The following is a 13700-nucleotide window of genomic DNA, read 5'->3' on the forward strand; positions in this document are numbered from 1 at the left end:
AGCTGTATTAAAAATGTTACTAATAGCTACCACTATTATTGTTGGTAGAGATATTATTGAAGCAGCACATCTCCTGATGCAACGAAGCAGTCATGGAGGTAATGGAGGTTTGGATACAGGGCATATCTTGAATGCTAATATGATGTGAGAAGTTGTGGGATATCTGTGGGAAATATTGAAATCAGCAGCAATGTCTCGGAGACATATGTCTAAAAATAAACCACACAAATTAATTGCTGAGACTGAGGCAAGGCAGAGGTGTGAGCAGGTACTACATCATCCCTATCTGGTTCTGCGAAACAAGCCTAAAGTTGCCTCTGATTAATTAATGACTAGATATAGGCTAGTGCAAGAGACCTGTGGCAAAATGATCAGAGAAAATAGATTGCTACAATTACTGCATGTTGGATGAAACATCAAAACTGCACGTGCATGTGTGTGTTAAACTATGTGCAGCACACACACGTGACCCTTTTTTTTCTTCACCAGATGTTCTTTTGCTTTCTTGTTTTAAGACAATATTGTGAAAAAAAAACACCCACTCCCACTCGGATGCCTCAGTAAAAGGAGGCTGTCTCCTGATCCATCAAACGCGCATTCACCAATCTAGCCTCTTTCCTTTTCAATTTTTTTCTGCACTTTCCAGGCGAGCTCTTTGCTTCTTAGGCAGGAGATTGCGGCGTGGCACAGGGAAAAGAGGGCTGACAGTAAATTAATGACTGGGATGGCGTGATTAGGGGGAAGATTGCCACCCACCATCAAAGCACATTGGATGCTGTCATAATAATCGCGCCTTTGATTACCAGTAATTGAAAAAGCAGTCACAAATGCATGGATGGCTACCACTGGCAGGCAGAGAGAGAAGACCATCTCTGAGCTTGGAGTGCTTCGCTTCTTCTGAACTTACCGAAACTAATCAAAGGAATGGTTACTAACGTGGTGTTTTGCACATGCACATCAAGGGATCCTAGGAAATGTATGATGTTTCTGTGTGAAATTCCAGATATAAGCCTTGGCCTGTGTTTTATTAATCCTAATTATCAGAAAGGGGAGAGACATTATAGGCTGAAATGAGCCCAGGGTGTGAGCAGTTTTAACCACAGGGAGAGAAATGCAGCAGAGAACGCTATGAATTCCGATTGTCAGTCTCTACAGGGAAATCAGGATATAGTGGGAAATAGGAGAATGAGTTCCAGTACATAAACTGTACTAACCTGACCACTGTAAAACCAGTAGTTTTCTCTACCCACTACCCCTGAACATTTAAACAGGGTTAGCTTATTTTAAAGGATCGGTGTGTTGGATTTAGTGGCATCTAACGATGTAGTTGCAGATTGCAACTCATTCGCTTCACCCTCCCTTTCCAAACACTTGGGTGCACTACGGTGGCCAAACATGTAAAAGCGCAAACGGCCCGATCTAGAGCAAAAAACAAGTGTCACCAGCAAACTAAGCTTAATTAGCAAACTAACTGGGTTTCTCCAATCTTTTACCCCGATTACAGAAACTTTCTGTCATTTACATGATGTTTATCTGTCTCTTTAGCTGCTAAATGCTCTACTGTTCACCAGCTTGTTGCTAACTTTGTTTGCTGTTTGCTTCTTGACAGGGAGTGTACAATGGATTTATCAAACCTGTTTCACTGAAAACAGCTGCCGACTGGAGCTGGCAGTCTGGTGACACAGCAGGGGTGCCACTGCATCGGGCTCCAGAGAAATTAAGCAATTGTGATAACTTTTCAGTTATAAAATCCTGTGGTGAGTATTACTATATTATTATTATTATAAACAGTGATGCATTATTTTGGTGTCTGGTAAGCTTATTACTCAAGTGGCCTTCTTGGTTTTAGCACAGGGCTGTTTTTGGTCAGAATACCTCCTGAAAGCATGACGTAAAACCAAAACAGGAAAAACACTAAAAAGCCATATCCTATAGTCCCATAGAGCTAAGTGGGGTAATGAGCCAGGAGATGAATCTAATCTATGAGTAACTCCTTTTCACATTACACATTTCAGTCATTTCATCCATCTGTAATATTAAAATATCCATAGGGCAGCTTTGAGTGCATATAAAGACACTGTTTGTCAATGTTGTACGTTCTAAGGTGGAGGTCATAAATATAATATGTATGAATTCCACAGGTGTTTGTCTTTTGATATCTCTGCTGATAGGGCAGTATGAACACGTATGTGGTATATCTGACCACATCTAAAGTCCAGGAAAATGAAAATTCTGTGTTTTCACATGAACCCAAGACGCTTTGAAATACACAGTATACTATGGATGTGTACTTTCATGGCATCTGGCATCTCTCCGCCTCACCATCCAGTATAGTCCTAATACTCTAGGACTCTCACGTGTTGATTAGTCTGACAGAAATGTGCTACTGTATTAGAAAGATGAATTCAATATAGATGATTTCCCTGTGATGTGATGGCAAACTGCTCTCTCCCACTGTGCCTTTTCATCTAACAAAGGTAATTTAAAGAAATACATTTTCTTCATTCTTTTTCCTCTCCTTCAGTGGGAAGTAAGAGATCAGGTCGACTCTGAAAGCAGCTTTTCAGCTTTCGTCTACACCCCTTTCACAGCCTTTCAGTTGACATACAGTAAGTGGGGCTGCATTAGAATGGTATCCAACTCCCCAAGCATGAAATAAAAAATGGTGCAGGCTACAAAGCATACATAGTATAATAGGATTTGTTAATAGCAATGAGGCATAAAGAGAGGCTTTAATATATGATATTTGTTCTGATTTGACACTGGGGCCTCTGTGATCCAAGCGGGTGCACAGATCTCTTTAAGATGTGAAGAAACAGCTCAAGCTCAGTGGGTGGAAGCATTCAAATGACAAATTTAAATGAAACAAATAAGAGGAGGGAGGGGTGAGCAATCATCATACATCAGACAAGTTAGAGGCCTTGCTGGCAATATGCTCGCACCTCAACGACTCGGAAATACAGAATATTGGACCAAAGCAGAGAGCAGAGACAGAGTCTGTTTATCGCTTCCCATCACAGTTGAATCAGTGCATCTGTATGTATATCTGTATCTGTATCTGTGTCAGAGAACAGCAGCCTTAAAAACATCACCTATCCAACTGCTTCTGTTACTTACACTTCAGTAAAGATGCACAAGCAAAGAAATGTGTTTCCATATTTTTTTTTTCTTACCAGCACCTGCCATTCACACCTCACTTTAATTGGGTTTGATCGAGCTCAGAGTCAAGCAGCTTGTGAGCTTTTTCTTCCAGAGTTGAAAAAACAATTAAATCTCAGGTAATACTGTCACCGTTTGGAAATTTTCAACTTTCTCTTTTTGCCTTGTAGAAAGAAAGAAGCAAAAACATGGAAGCGTGCCATCATTCCCAATAGAAAGGAAGGAATTTTTCAAGCTGTCTGCAAACTGGCTGATCATCTGTCACTACTGTTCCCCTGGGATCTGCCTGTAGAGTCAATTAGTGATTGCATCCTTCCACAAATTGTTAAGCATCATTAAATATGGAGTGTTGAGGGAATGTGTGTCCATGAGTTAGAGGGGTCAGATGTGTGTTTGTGTTTGTACATATGGGTGCAGTTTGGTGCAAAATTTTCAGCAGTTTCAGCACTTCAGCACTTAACTTGTTTGTTAGCAGTAAAGCCTTGCTGAGTCTAGACTTTTGAGGCCAATATCCATATCGATGATAACTGAAAGTTTAATTTTATAATAATATATTGGTCATAAACAGATATTTTGATAAGGATCCCTACAGCCCCTACAGATCCATTCACATAGCTGTGTTTTCCCATTTATGTTTATGAGGCTGGAGCCAGAAGACAATAGACAATATACTGTAGGCAGGGTAGTCTGACTCTGTCCAAAGTAAGTCTACTAGCACCCCTAATTAACACGTTATCTCTCGTTGGTTTATTCTATACACAAATAGAAATGTTAAAAAAAAGTTAAGTTGGGGTTTTCTAGCTACATGACAGTGACGAAACACTCAACACACCAACTCACTGCACCCAACCAAGGAATAGTTAAAGCATGTAATTCCCCATTAAACTACTAAATGTTGTTCTTCTGTTTTTTGAATCAAACTAACTAAATACAACGTATTAATTAGTGCCATTATGTAGCTAGGTTGTAACCTGTTCTAAGCTAAAGCTATGGGCAATTGCTTTATACTGGCAGTGTGCTAATGATCCTCTCATAACTCTCAGCAAGAAAGCGAATAAGCATATTTTCCCAAGAATTGTGACCAAGATATGCACTAAGGTAACACTGTACAGCTCTCAGTGTTCTCTTGTGTGCCAACTATGTGATGGCAACACTCTTTCACTTTCTATTTTTGGCATTTCTGTACTGTAATTATTTGTTGTTTGTCAAGCCAAATATGTACCAATATACAGTAGGCCTATATCAGCATAAGCTAGCATTAGCCAATAATATTATCCATGCTACTGAATCTGTCAGGGTCTTGTAAGCTGTGATGTCAATGCGATTCCTACCTCATACTCAAACTCCTCTGTCCTCTCTCCATCAGCTGGAACAGGGGAGAGGTAGTCTGTCCCTTCATAGTAATCCTGGTCCATTGTATGAAGAGAGTGACAGCTGTCAGGGGAGACAGATAGAGGAAGAAATAGAGGGAAAGACAGACAGACAGGGGGGCAGAGAAACAGAAAGAGGTTGGGCGTAAGCAAGATCCTTTTCCTCATTTTCTTTCATATGCGTTCAATACCTCAAAGTGACAGGATTTCCTCGCCTTTGTCTTTGCTGGAGTCTGAAGAATAAAGGATTTGTCAAGGGCTTTCACTGCCACTGGAGTGTGTGTGATAAAAGTACAGCTCCTTGTTAATAACAGCATTTGCTTCCTGCTCTTGACAGACAAAACCCCCCACATTGTACAGTGTAATTCTATTATACTTCCCTCAGTCACTGAACAAAACCACATTGTGAGGGCCTAACGAGATGAGCAGCTTCGGTGCCACACGAGATAATCACGGTGGACAAAAACTTCAAAGAGACACTCTGTTGAACATGTTGAGTGACGTGTGCAGGGGCCGTCTGACTCTCAGATTACCAAGCACTGTAAAACTGTCTCCCCAACAATCTTCCAGTCACAAAACCAGTCTGGTAAATGTCAGAATGCTTTATACTTTGATGCCCTAATATTACACATATAACAAGATTTGGCAGTGGGTGCAAAGAACACTATTACAAATTTACAGTCTAGCTTAAAAAATAAGAGTGACAAACATTTGTTGTATCTATAAAATCTTCTGTATATTCGATTGTGCACCTGATCTCAGATGAAAAGAAGTATATGTGAGTTTTATGGGACACATTGATTACATTTGGGCTCTGCCTGAGGCTGTAAGTAGCCCACTAGTACACGTGCTACTGTGTTGCCTAGTTTTTTATTAGCCCATTTGCTTTAATCACCTTGTAAACCTTCCATGAGTCAAAATGGATATGCCAAGCAGCTCCAATTATGGCAGGAAGGCCCCGTGGGGAGTTCTATGGCTATAATGTATGAGATATATACACGTGGCAATGATTTTGATCAGGTCATGTACAGTACTTTATACCTAGCGTGTAACACTGACAATAATGCAATATTTAATATTGAGCGATAAGGATGAAGCAACCAAAATTCCATCTCTGAATGTTTAAATAACAGATACTTCAATATGTTTATGATTGTTGGAATTAATTATCTACTGTGTCACACACACACACACACATGGATCATCATCACCATCCTGACTTCCCAGTTCTGTGCTATGAAGCTCCTGCATTGCTATTGTTCCAGTCCCAAGAGATGAAACCCAGATATTCTTTTATGCTAAACTTCTTGTTCACAGTTTACTTCTCCTTTGAGATGAACAGAATATAAACCAAAATGCTAGAAGAGGAAATAATGAACACTCTTTCTTTTGTTGTTTTCCAGCAAAACCTCTTGTTGATACTTTAAACTCTCAAGATCTTTTTTGTACATATTTTTATACCTTCCTCTCCCATAGATAACAGAAATGTGTCTTTGAGGTATTGTACTACCGAGCATCTAGTTGAGATGTGATTAGGGTTCTAGTGATTGTACCACAACATGTGTTGTTTTGAGCTACTTTGCACACAAAGAAACCAGAGCCTTATCATCTCTTCTTAATGTATGTAATAATAATAATAATTAAAAAAAAAAAAATAAATTATTAAAAATAAAAATAAAAATAATAACAATAATATACGGCTCAGTTTGGTTTCTGTACAGGTTTATCTAAGTAACCTGCACGTTATGTACTGACCAGGGAAACCAGATTCAACAGTCAAACTGTGAATGTTAATTTATCGGTAGATGTGCAAATGTGCAATGCATTTCTTTTGTACTTATCTTATCTACCACTCAAACACAACTATCTCCACACTGTCTGTGCTGTGTTCAAGTGATGTAGGAGTAACAATTTCTATGACTTGACAGATCCAGATGCTCACGTACTCAGCCACTTGAGACTGTCATACAAGACTACGTTTTTGGTGCTTGAGTAGCTCATGATATTTATTCTCATGATATTTATAAATGCTTTGAACTAAACATTGAAATGCCAAGCACACTTCACATATACATTCCATATTAACGGTTAATTGGGGCCACTTAGCCCTGTCCTTTATTTCTCTTTTTTTAAATTAGGTTTGTCCTATTGGTGAAAAGACGACGTGAAGAACACTGAGAAGCTCATTCATCAAATAAATCTATATTTGTCAGAATCGACTGTGCAGCTGGTTAGGCAATTCATTTATATTTTCCAGGCGCCTTCCATACTTGTAATGCTTATCCTGCAAACACTGATATTTCTGCTTCATAGCTCAATAACATTTCTCCCTACTCTTTTTTCCTTCTTAATTACCATCAGTCCCAGCCAAAGTCAAAACAAGGACACAACAACAAACTCTTGGTGGCACTGAACCGAAATCCTTTGTAATTATATCAAATCAAATGAAATAAAAATCTCTGAAATGATATCAAATCAAATTAAATAAAAATTATATCGAATCACTGACTTGACAAAGTTGTGATTCCTGTTTTGAGTCACTATCACTATTCGGATTTACATTTATAGTTTGTAAAATAACTACAAACACTTCCTATTGTATGTACCTGTCAGAGAGCAGGAAGGGACAGACGTCAGGCACAGGAGGGGTTGACGGCCGGAGCTTTGCCAGCGCCATGATGTGTTCAAAGGTGATGTCGGTCTGAGTACACTCGTCCACCACATGGATTTCCTGAGGGGGGCCGTGGGGGCGGCCGCTGGGGGTCCGCCTGATGACCTGCACCACGACGGGGTCCTTGGCAGCGCGAAAGGCCTCCACAGTCTCCTCATGGCTGGACTTGGACAACTCCTTCCCATTCACCTGAGGAGGATGGGAATGTTTTACTTGTGTATTCTGTGTATGTTATGAAAACTCTTTGTGCCTTATTTCTTGACTGTTGCCATAAAAACATTTAATAGAAGCAGAGCCGTTGTTGAGATAGACTTAACCTTACATGTTCAGCTGAATATCTGTGTGCGGAGCCAAAGAACCAGCGATTTCTGACTAAGAGACATTAGACTAGGCATACACCCTCCAATGACTCTCTCTCTCTCTCTCTCCCCCTCTCTCTCTCTCAATAGGTGGTCCGTATAAACATTTGGCACTCATTCAGTCTGCATACAACAGCACTGAGCTCTACATCCTCACTACTTCACTGCTGCCTGCTTTCATAAATGTAACTCCTTCCACCTCTCCAGCCTCCTCCTTTATTAGCATTTAGTCATATGTGGACAGTCTGCCTCAATTTTTCTCAATCTCACATTTGCTCTCACATTTGCTTCAGAGCATCGCATGAGCAGAACCACAGTGCCAAATTAAAATGAACATTGTTTCAGCAAATGGTTAAAACCGTGACATGAGTTGTACATGAGTTGAACCTGTTTACTGGAAAACTTCAGAATCAGATCCCAATAGTACCACCTCCACAGTCTGAACATGCAACATACTGTATGGAGACAATATTGTTTTTCCAACATTGCTTACTTTAGCTCTACAGCTGCGCTCAGGGTCAATGCATTCAGATTTTTTTCCTTAATGTCTTCTCGACAGATGATCAAAAAGAAATCTTTATGAATACAACATTGGAAAACATACACATGAAAACATAGTTTGATGCAACATTATCAGCCTGTTAGATCAAAGCCCAAATGGCCCCTGTTCACTCAGTCCATCTTCACAAAATGAACTGGATTTTCTGGCAGATTGAAAACCATTTGCACTACAGCTGGCACATATAAAGAAATTCATTGCTTCATTTAACACCAGTAATTTCTCTGGAAAAGAAATCATGGCTGTGGAATACCTCAGAGAATGCGCTTTGATATAAACGCTGAAACCAGAGATTATAATTTAGATAACCACAGAAAGAAAAGAGGTAGACACAGCATAATTACACTTGCAGTTATAGTTAAATGGTTTTGAAGTGGAGCATTTTGCTTGCACGCTAAACTGAAATGAGTTTAAATGATAACTAGAAAAGTAAAAGAAAGCATTTGTATTCACAAGTGTCTGCTGCGGAAAAATACAACAAGGTTGGGAAAAAGCACCAGTGTTTCAGAACTCAAATCACAAACTCAAAAAGCCTAATTCAGACTTACAAAATGACCTAAATTCATGAACAGTCGACAGTTTGAAGTAACCCAGGCTGTGTGTATGTAAAATAAATAGTAAAAATGCAGAAGCCACCAGGGAACTTTATGTTTTCAACCAGAGATATTCCATCATTAATTATTTACTTTTTCATGTTCTGTTACACATCTCACTGAATTTGACACAGTACATTTTGAGAAATGACTCAACATGTTTTGCGTAGCAGTAAAATATCAATACAACCTGACAGCATAAATTCTCGTTTTAGTTTTTCTTACAATAAATATGTCTGCTTACACGTTATGTTTCTTGATAAGTCCCCATCTGAGATATACATGACCAGACAGTCATTTTGTCTCTTTGAGCAGATGTCTTTTGACTTCAAATTAATATGTGGTTATATGTATGCCTGTGGTTCCCAACTGCTTTGGCTTGTGGCAAGGGCTGTAATTAATCATTTCTGCTGATTATGATTTTGATTGATTAATCATTTGGTCTATGAAATGTAAAAGGAAAAGATAAATAAATAAAACTTCCTAGACTCCAGAGAAGCCTCTTTTTACTATTTTACTTGAAAAATGACTCACTTATCAAAATAGTTCCCAATTATTTTTATTTTTTAACTGTTTAAGTATTGCAGACTGCATATCTCTGTGAGCATTTATAACATTTATAAAGTATTTTACAGTCTCAGATTGTTGAATTGGAAGTTAGAGACCAGAAGTCATTTGACTCTTTGTGCGTGTCCCAACTTTTCTTCCTCTTAAAGGGGCACTACAGCTATTGGTCATTGCCCTTCTATAAAGACAGACTTTAAGAAGGGAAACATGCTCGCCTCTTACACACCCTCTGATGACATCAGCGCCACAAAAGACATGATACAAAGTAAACTGATCTTCATGTGCAAAATCAGTGAAGAGCCCCTTTAATGTATTTTTTCAATTTAAGCGACTTCTACATAGCTATCATTATCTGATAACAGAAAAAAAGTATAATGTAAATATGGTAATAATACAATAATACTCTGTTACTTTCATTCCTGCTTTTTGTATGTGTATTTAATTGATTTTTCTTCCTGTTCTCAATGTGCGTCTCTAGAGACTGAGTGATGGCCTACAAAACCACCACCAACTTATTTTCTCAGCCATAACAGCAGCCATATATAACTCCCTTAGCTCTTGTTGTACTCTGGCCTGCTCCCCTGCCTCCTGACGTGACCTTTGTTTGTAGCGATGTTGCATTAATCACCTGAGCGGGGAAATAAACTGGGTCAACATCACTCCTGTGGAACTGCAGGGCAATTTGGAGGAAAAATAAAAATGCACTCGTGAAGCCTCTCTCATCACTCCTTACCTCACACCTTAAACCTGCTTTCATTCTCTTTTTTGGCCAGTCAGCAGGTATTAAATACAGCAGCACGTACATTAGAGTTAAGTACTGTATTAAAGAAACATAAAGCACTATAATTATTAGCTTATATGATTCCTTTGACTGTCCCTCTCCCTCTCTGTCTTATTTTCCTGCTTGTCTCTAGCTCCGCAGGCTAATCCTGGAACAGGGAGCCTGGTGGAAACAAAGGAGTTGGAGCAGATAAATGACGCAGCCTATGGTGTATGACAGTCCCAGAGAAAAATGATCAAATTTCCCAACTCTCCCTCTAGTAGAGCCTGTCCAGTCCAGGCTCCTCCTACTCCTCCAAGCCCCACCGCTTGCTAGCCATACTCCATGATCATAATGAAACAAGAGCAAACACGTCAGGAAAAAGAGGAGGGAGTGTTGTTGTTTTTTTAATTCTCTTCACTGATTTTCACGAGAGCCAGATGGAACAATTAATCCCCAATCAACATAGGAATATTAAGTAGCCTTAACTCCTGCATGAGGGACTTTGCCATCCTCGTTGTGTCCCATTGGCTGATGTCTATCCAGCTAAACACAATGCCTCAGTTAGTTGCGTGGATCTGCAGTCCTATCTGACAGATGGGAAGGGTTTCTATAAGCCTGACTGCAGCTTCAGATATACCCAGATATTCTCACACTAAAGATCTGCCTTCAGCATAGCCCTTGAGATGTCTCCACAAAGCACGTCATAAGCTATCATGCGGAAGGCTGACTATACAGTGAAATTCTAATGTGAGTAACTTTTGCAATTGGCCTAATTCCTAAGTAGCTTTAATACTGTCAAAATTAAACACAATATTGTCTGACATTCACTGCCCATGCTGAGTACAAGCTGTAGCCTCTTAAAGTTCCATCACATGGGTTTTGATGTAGTTATACAAGCCTGCACTATCCTCTTCAAGTGTGAATGTTTAGTGTGTAAATACGTATTCATTCATAAACATAGCACAAAATCTGTTTGCAACAAATTATTTAGCAGCTGGAGTGTTTATAGCGTCCAATGCAGCTCTGCAAGTACTCCATATGCACAGAGTCAACATGAATTATCTTACTGGTCTGGAATAAACCAACAGTGATTATTCATGGGAGATCATTTGCTATACAATTGGGCCAGGAGATGATCAGGTAAATGTGAAGTTGGAAGGAAATGGGCGCTCGGATGGAGTAGCTGGACCAAATCGCATCTGCTGGCTGTTTGCACATGGATGTGCAGCAGCTGTAGCCAGGAGAGAAATGTGTTTTTATTCAAAGCCCCTGAGACGACCAACAGCCTTCCTGCAACAAATGCAGTAAACCAGCTTAGTGGAGTGTATCAAAAGGATGAAACCTCTTTTCTTTCATTTTGTCTGTGGCAGAGTCCCATATTGACAAAGACATTCAAAAATTGTGTACAGTTGAGTGCATTAAGCCTCCGCTTCAATAAATATCACACGCCACTTTAAGCTGTTCTGAGGTGCTACAAGCAAACAAACAGACTTACTTGAAAACTTCACCAAAAGTCACTGTTTTCACAGCTATGAGCCTATAGTCGCCTACAGCAAGGCACAGTCCAGTTCTCTCATCTGTGTCCCATCTTATCCTTCATCCTCCAGGTATGAGGGCAAGCAAGAGAGAACAAACACGTAGTGGCTTAGCTTGACTCCTCAGGCGTCTCCTCTGTCAGTGCTTTTGTCTCATCGACTGTTGCCTCCCATCAATATATCCAAAGACCAAGGGCAGAATGTAGTGACAGTGGTAGTAAAGTGGGGCCATTTTATCTGTTAAGATGTCAACTTCAGCCAAATCTGATGCTGCTTTTGCTGAGGGACCGTTTCTGTGGCAGGAGGCACAGACACTGCCAGCAGCTTGCAGGGGATTACTGGTAGAAGTGATTGATGTACTTCTTCTGCAAGGAGAAAAGGCAGCCCCAGGCAGTAGGCTCTAATAGTCCATTAGCTTTTTTATGCCTTCGAATTAACTGCATACATTGCTTTATGGCTTGCATGTAGCACTTTGAATCTTAATAAAATGTTTTTGTTTTCAATTTTATAGAGTTTATGCTGTGCACAAGGAAAACATGTCTGTCTTCGCTCGTATCCTGGTTGAACTGAAAAGGCGCTGAATTGAATGAAGCAAGGTCATCCTTTCTACTTCAGCTACACTGACAAGTAAGCAAGGCTTTCAGAGGCAGTAGAAAGAGCATCAGATGCTTGTATTTAACTTGCTTGTGTGTAACCTTGCGTCGTGCTTAACATCTGCACAGGCAGTGAGTCTCTGTTACACTCAGTCTGTATCTCCTGTGTGCCGTCACCTGCTGGTTTGAGTGGCAGCCTGTGGTGTGTTGAGTGTATGCAGGCAGATGGAGAAAGTGTAACATGTAGGTCATCTAGCCTCGGGAGTGTAGCGCTTACAGTTGTCAATTACACACCTGTTCTATCACCTCATCTTTTGGGAAAAGGCAACATGACCCCTCAACACTAGGGTCCAATCAGCTGTGTGGAGCCCTCAGATAAAAGAGTTAGAGGAGAGTGAGGAGGGGTGACAGTGCCAGAGGAGGTACAGGTATGGTAGAGAGGGACAAAGGAGGCATAGCCACTAGAGCTGTGCTCTGGAGTTAGAAGAGGTGCCACTGCTATTGGACAACACAACTGAGCGCTAATAGAAAAGAAATAACGGTGGGTTGACCTATCCAAAATGTGGATAGGTCAACCCACTGTGGGTGAGACAAGACATTGTGTAGATAAACCTTCTCACATAGCTTGGGACAATGGAGTGTTTTTCCACAATGTACATTTCTAAGTGTTTCTCAACATAGAAACCTTATTATTTTTACACTGTTTTTTTTTCAGATTACACAAGATATGTTATTTTTCGCAACTATCTAAAATGTTTGCCTTTATAAGTGAGACAGTAAAGAGATTGATAGCAAATAGGGAACGACTTGCAACAATGGTCCATGGCCGGACAAAGGAGACATTGCAGTTCATGGTCCACGCCCTACATTTTTAGGCCACTAGACTTCGCTTTTTCTGCATAGATGTCGAAGGTCTATGCAGAAAATTAACTGTACTTACACTTCTGGGACCCTGAATGGCAAACTACTGTATTGTTTGTTGATTTTCCCCAACTGAGTTGGGAACAATAGAGTGGAGGACCGTGGAATAGGAGTGCTGCTCACTGCTGGCTGACTGCCGCAGTCTGCCTCTTCTGAGGCTCCAAGCCCCTAAACAGCACCCGCTACACTGCAGCTCCAACAACAACATCAATGTGCAATTCCGTCTTTCAGCATGCAAAACTCAATTTGCATTTTCATAAATAAAAAAAATATATACAAGTTAGAACGGCAACATTCAGTGGAGACGTGGAATTAAATACTCCCTGAGGTAACTCCAAATGCGGGAAGGCTGAGTTTTGATGTGAGCATGACTGCTACCTTATCCTCTCTCAGTGAGAAAACGGCTTGGGTTCCTCTTTACACCCAAATGTCTCATTTCAATAATAAGTGTCAGAATAAAATACGGGCCAAGGTCCGCTACAGTACAGCCCTTATGACTGCATAAATCACTCTCAGACAGTCGGAGCTACTGTCTGAGCGACTCAAGCAACACTCCAATGACATGAAACTGAGAGAGAGAGAGAGAGAGTGAGTGTGAGAGAGAGAGAGA

General features: G+C 40.3%; 1 protein-coding gene across 1 annotated transcript in view; it reads right to left on the reverse strand.

Moving 5' to 3' along the window:
• The window catches only part of LOC118329958 (PDZ domain-containing RING finger protein 4-like), a 47487-nt gene that overhangs the window by 11471 nt on the left and 22316 nt on the right, over nucleotides 1-13700 (reverse strand). The window contains exons 2-3 of the mRNA XM_035664314.1: nucleotides 7136-7389; nucleotides 4491-4593 (exon numbers count right to left, since the gene is read on the reverse strand). Coding sequence (XP_035520207.1) covers nucleotides 4491-4593; nucleotides 7136-7389 — 357 coding nt within the window. The remainder of the gene's footprint in view (nucleotides 1-4490; nucleotides 4594-7135; nucleotides 7390-13700) is intronic.

This window comes from Morone saxatilis, unplaced genomic scaffold (assembly GCF_004916995.1).
Source record: "Morone saxatilis isolate NCDOM2014 unplaced genomic scaffold, NCSU_SB_2.0 Contig2, whole genome shotgun sequence".
Classification (NCBI taxonomy): Eukaryota; Metazoa; Chordata; class Actinopteri; family Moronidae; genus Morone; species Morone saxatilis.